The sequence below is a fragment of the Acinonyx jubatus genome, chromosome B2, assembly GCF_027475565.1.
Source record: "Acinonyx jubatus isolate Ajub_Pintada_27869175 chromosome B2, VMU_Ajub_asm_v1.0, whole genome shotgun sequence".
In the NCBI taxonomy this organism is placed as follows: Eukaryota; Metazoa; Chordata; class Mammalia; order Carnivora; family Felidae; genus Acinonyx; species Acinonyx jubatus.
In genome coordinates this window covers 126,436,907-126,442,142 of record NC_069385.1, presented here as the reverse complement: position 1 = coordinate 126,442,142, position 5,236 = coordinate 126,436,907, and the positions used below count along the sequence as shown (strand labels likewise).

Below are 5,236 nucleotides of genomic sequence, written 5' to 3'. Positions count from 1 at the left end.
ATAATTTTTGTATTTAGTAACAGAAAAATGATGCAATTGTTAAAATTGTAAAAAATTGTAAAAATGCAATTGTTAAAATTGCTTATTTCTATGGTTATAAAACTTTTTATAAGTGTATGTGAATTAAGTATTCATTGTTTCATAGACATGACTATTTTTCAGTCTGCTTTACTCCAAGCATAAATTATAATGAACTTCAGATGGCTTTCCGCTAATAATTATTTGAAACTTTTCCCCATGATCAATTACCTTTGGCAACCACTGCTATAGTCAAAAGGAATGTCTCCAAAACAGAGGTTAAACTAAATATTTCCATGGCTTAAGACATCTCATTTTGGGGCGCCTGGGTGGTGCAGTCGGTTAAGCGTCCGACTTCAGCCAGGTCACGATCTCGCGGTCCGTGAGTTCGAGCCCCGCGTCAGGCTCTGGGCTGATGGCTCAGAGCCTGGAGCCTGTTTCCGATTCTGTGTCTCCCTCTCTCTCTGCCCCTCCCCCGTTCATGCTCTGTCTCTCTCTGTCCCAAAAATAAATAAAAAAACGTTGAAAAAAAAATTTAAAGACATCTCATTTTGAGGCATGGAAGTATCTGGCAGTTTCTGTAGCTTGATGTCAGTTCAGATAGATGCTATATTTCAGTCGTACTGATTTATTATTATTTCTTAGATGAAAGAGGACAAGTAGATTCTCCCCCCTTGCACAGTAATAATTGTACATGTGGTGTCTTAGTGTTTATTGTAACCAAGATTACTGAAAATAATGTAAACAGTTTTACCTGTACCCACAAGAGGTTCATTTCAAGTGGCAAACCTTACTGAAAGTTTAGCTACTTTATTAAGTGTAACTCTCAGCATCTACTGTTAAAAAATACTACTTTTCTAGAGCCAGATAAAAGACCAGTTAGTAAATATTTTACCTTTTGCCATATAGCCTTTGTTGTATCTACTCACTTAGCAGGAAAGCAGTCACAGATTATATGTAAATGAATGTGCATGGCTGTGTTCCAGTAAAACCTCATTTATGGAAACTGAATGTAAATTTCATATAATGCTCATGTGTCACAAAACAGTATTCTTCTTTTGAGTTTTTCCAATTGTTTACAAATGTAAAAGCATTCTCAGCTCTCAGGCCCTACGAGAACAGGCTTCAGGCTGAATTAGGCCCATGGGCTGTGGTATGCCTACCCTGGTTCCTATACAGCAATGGTAGAAACCATCCTTCTTAAAGATTACCATTACAAAATGAATTGACTGTACTCATCATGTGCTGGAAAATAATGAAAACAAAAGAAAGACAAATTACCAAGGGGTAACCAAGGTGTGGTTAAAAATCAGGTCCTCAGCCAGGGTACTTACCTGCCCTGCTCATACATAGCCACTTTATCTTGGCATCCACAGCATCAGCAGCTGAGTGACAAAGGGCAGTGTGCACAGCACCCATCTGGTTCTGACAACATGTACCTGTTGGGCATGCTTCATCTCCTATCAGGTCATCACTACCCACTGTGGCTCTGACTAAAGACAGAAAGACACCTGTCCATTCCACACACACACACACACACACAGACACACACACACACACACACACAGCCTCCCATCACCCAACCACTGGAAAGTCCAGCTTCTCTGGCTGCTAAAGGCCCAGAGAAGTCTAGCAGCTATTATGTGGTCCGCCTATACAAGGGGGTTGAGGGCTGGTGACTGCAGCTTACACAGGTCTACGGGATTACTCTAATATATCAATTGACCAACCACCTCATTTTGGCAGGGGACAGAACCCTCCTACAAAACATTTCAAAGAACATTTTTGCCCAGAATAGGAAATCTGGGCCTTTCCACATCAGAGAGCAAGGATTGGAGGAAAGAAACTTGAAAATACTGTTAACTATTTGAGGAAGATCACCTGTCAAGACCTCCCAAACTCCCCAGGAGCTGAAATATAAAGTACAGCGTAAAAGAGTGTGCAAGTTGCCTTTACTTTTTTAAAGGACATGTGTACACATAGGCCCAAATAATGTCCAGTCTGTGCAAACATCTCCCAGATCCCAGTTAAGAGAAAAGGACGGCCCAGCCCAGGCCCCACCCGGTTTTCTCAGAGAAAAAGGCCCCTCTGCGAAGGCTCCCCTTCACGCCCACGGTCCAGTGCATTCTCCTGGCATGATGTGGCAGGATGCCTGTCCTTTCCCTGAGACTCAGGCATCTCCAACAAGCAGCAACGGCGAAAACACTTTGTCTATAGTTTTAAACAAATCCCAAGGTCTTACAATTAGGCGCAAGGGTCAGGAGACTTTTTCTTGGAGAAAGCTATGGCTCAGAATCTTGAGAATTTCTTCCCATTCTGACGCAGAGCGAGAATCCCAGAAGCAGCGGAGGAAGGCCTAAGCGAGGAGACAACGGGCGAGGAGTTTCGGTGCTCACAAGGCTCACTCGCCGGATCCGTCCTGGTGAAAGTTTGCCGTTGAACGGCTCCCTCCTTTCCTTCCCCGAGGTACGGGGCTCAGCAAATCGTCCCCGCAGGTCACCCGGTTGCTCTGGGGCGGCGCGCGGCCTGGAGCCCGGCCTTGGGCTCAGAGCGCGTCGGAAGGGCGCACATAGCGCAGCGTGTAGTTGGCCCCCGAGTTATTGTCCCAGTACTCGCCCTGGGCACAGCGGTAGCACACGGCGAAGTGGACCGCGGCGCCCGGTTCGTCCGTGTCTTCCCCCTCCTGGGGCTGCAGGCCGGGGGGCAGGCACAGCGAGAAGTGGAAGCGCTCGGCTCCTGGCTCCTCCTCGGCGCCCCCGGGCCCCCCCGACGGCGCCTCAGGTGGCTGTGGCTCCGCCGGCGGCTCGGGCTGCAGCTCGGCCGGCACGTCTAGGAAGGAGCGCCACTCGGTGAAGGTGTAGCGCACCGCCACGGTTCTCGGCCCGGGGCAGCCCAGCACCCGGCCGGAGCCCGTCACCTCCGCTCCCGAGGACGCCGAGCACTGCACGCGCTCCAAGCACACGCGCTGCCGCCGCAGTCTCTCGGCGGCGGCGCTGGGCCCGGGAAGCTCGAAAAGAGGCCGAAGCCGGGGAGGCGGCGCAGAGAGGGCCGCGGTCGCGGCCGCCGCGGCCAGCAGGCCGGGAAGCTGCTCCAGGTCTTGGGCGCGCATGGGGAAGCTGCGCAGGCGGGAGAGCACGGCGGGCGGCACCTGCGGCTCCTCCGCCTCGCTGAAGTGCTTCACGCTGGCCAAGCTTAGCCCCAGCGCGTCCGCGAACTGCACTCGCTTCTTGCACTTGGCGCAGCAGCTGCCGGGACCGTGCGGCAAGCCCTCGGCCCCCTCGCCGCCCTCCGGGCCGAGCCCCAGGCCAAGCTGCTGGCGCTGGCGCAGCAGCTTGGCCGCCTGCAAGATCGGGTCCGCGGGCAGGGAAAAGGAACGCGGGAGGCGGCGGCGGCACTCCAGCAGCTCCTCCGGCTCCTGGGAGGCGGCCTCTTCCTCCGCAGACAAGGGGTCAGCGTCGGGGCTCTGGGCTTCCGAAGCGCCGCCGCCGTCGCCCCCCGGAGTGGGCAGCCCCTCGGCTGGCGGGGGCTCTCCAAAGAGCGCAGGTCCCTGTTTCTCCAGACTTAGCGCTCCCTGGGGCTCCATGAGGCTGTCTGGCCCCGGGACTGTCCGTATCGCTTCTCCCTGGAGACTTAACACCTTGGGTCGTTGCAAGGGCGCGCAGAACCCGCCCCTGGCTGGAGAAGAGAAGACAGTCCCACTGCGTAGCCCCGGGTTTTAGCGGCGGCGACCCGGCGCGAAGTGGGAGGAGGATGCCAGCGTGGGGCCGGCTCGGGGGATTGAACCTGCCAGCGGCGGGGGAGGGCCCAGGGCGGGGAGGCGCAGGCCGTGGGAACACCGGGAACCTGGGCGGCGCGGGCCGGAGCTAGCGGGCGAGCTTCCCGAAGGCTGAGGCAGAAGGTAGAGACGGCTCTCTGGAAGTTGGGGGCTCCCTTTTCCCTCCCGCCCACCCCGGCGGGGCCCGCGTCGGTCCTGCCTACGGAGCTCCTCGGGTGAACTGGCGCTCAGCTTTCGTGGACTCGGGCGCGAACTGCCTTCCTCCGGCGCGTCAAGTTGCCCCAGGTCTGGACGGGTCCGCCCTCTGGCGGGTCGCAAAGCCGTCTCCTCCCGGGTGTCGCGGCGGCCGGGGAAGTCCCCGGGGGCAGGCGCGCAATTAGGGAAGCTCGCCTGCGGGCAAGCGGACCGAGAGCACCGAGCGCCTCCCTCGCTTTCTTTTCCTTCCTTCCCAAACTTCGGGGCTCCCGGGCTTCAGTCCCGCTCTCCCGCCGGCCCGGGACCGGCGCGCTGGCCTCGGCGCTCCCGCAGTGGCGGCGCCCGGGGGCTGGGGCCGAGTCCGGGGCGGGGACGCGGCTCTGCGCCGAGAGCTGCCGGAGGCCATTAGCTCGGGGCCCGGGAGCACGTCCCCGCTCCTCCCCCCCTGTCCCGCCCGCCGCGCTCCGGGGCCCCGAAGACCGGGGCCCCGCGGGACCGTCGCCGCGCGCACTGCCTCTCCCCGAGGCCCCGAGGGGCCTCGGCGTGCGCTAGGGCTGCGAGGCGGCCGACCTGCGGCTCTACCGGTGGAACGTGGAACCTGGGCACTGGGGAGACCTTCGGTAGTGAGTTTTTGTTGTTGGTTTTGTCTGTTTTTAAGGCTAACTTTACCTTGATCAAAGTCAGTGTCTCGCAAACATCAGCGCGCGTCGGCGTCACCTGGAGGGGTTGTGAAAGCATTCCTGAGCCACCCTGGAGTTTCTGATTCAGTGTTGCTGAAAGTATTTCCAACAAGGTCATGCCGATGCTGGGCTCCAGAGACCGCATTTTGGGGACCTGCGTATAAACCTGTGTGGACGTGTGGAGTTACTTGTGTAAAAAGCTAGGGATTCTAGAAACATAGATACAGTATTTCAGGGGAAAAAAAGAAAAGAAAAAAAAAAAAAAAGAAAAGAAAAGCCAACCTACCCGGGTCATTTAACTGAGGCATGGTAACTAAAATACCTTATGGTCTGGCAGAATTTAAAGGGGCCAGCACCTTAGGCATTTTGGTGAGGCGGCAGGCATAAGATGGAGAGTAGGGAGTAAGGGTCATATTAATCACTAATATTGACTGAGCACCCAGCCATCAGCAAATGTTGGTTTGAACTGATCCTCCTTGCCTGATCTTATTCTCAGAGCATCATCCCTACTCTACAAGTGGGACATAGAGGTGTAGAAGGATTTTTCATTGCCCAGGCCTCACAGCTA

The 5,236-nt window shown here is 55.5% G+C and overlaps 1 protein-coding gene across 1 annotated transcript; it reads right to left on the bottom strand.

Annotated features, from left to right (window-relative positions):
- Positions 1–1,953: 1,953 nt before the first annotated feature.
- On the bottom strand, positions 1,954–4,696 carry PPP1R3G (protein phosphatase 1 regulatory subunit 3G). Its single transcript, XM_027040220.2, has one exon. The coding sequence runs from the start codon at positions 3,599–3,601 to the stop codon at positions 2,564–2,566; it is 1,038 nt and encodes a 345-aa protein (XP_026896021.1). The 5' UTR covers positions 3,602–4,696; the 3' UTR covers positions 1,954–2,563.
- Positions 4,697–5,236: the final 540 nt, after the last annotated feature.

What these genes read in the sequence shown, in the direction of transcription:
- PPP1R3G (XM_027040220.2), bottom strand. Translation starts at nt 3,601, where the DNA reads ATGGAGCCCCAGGGAGCGCTAAGTCTGGAGAAACAGGGACCTGCGCTC.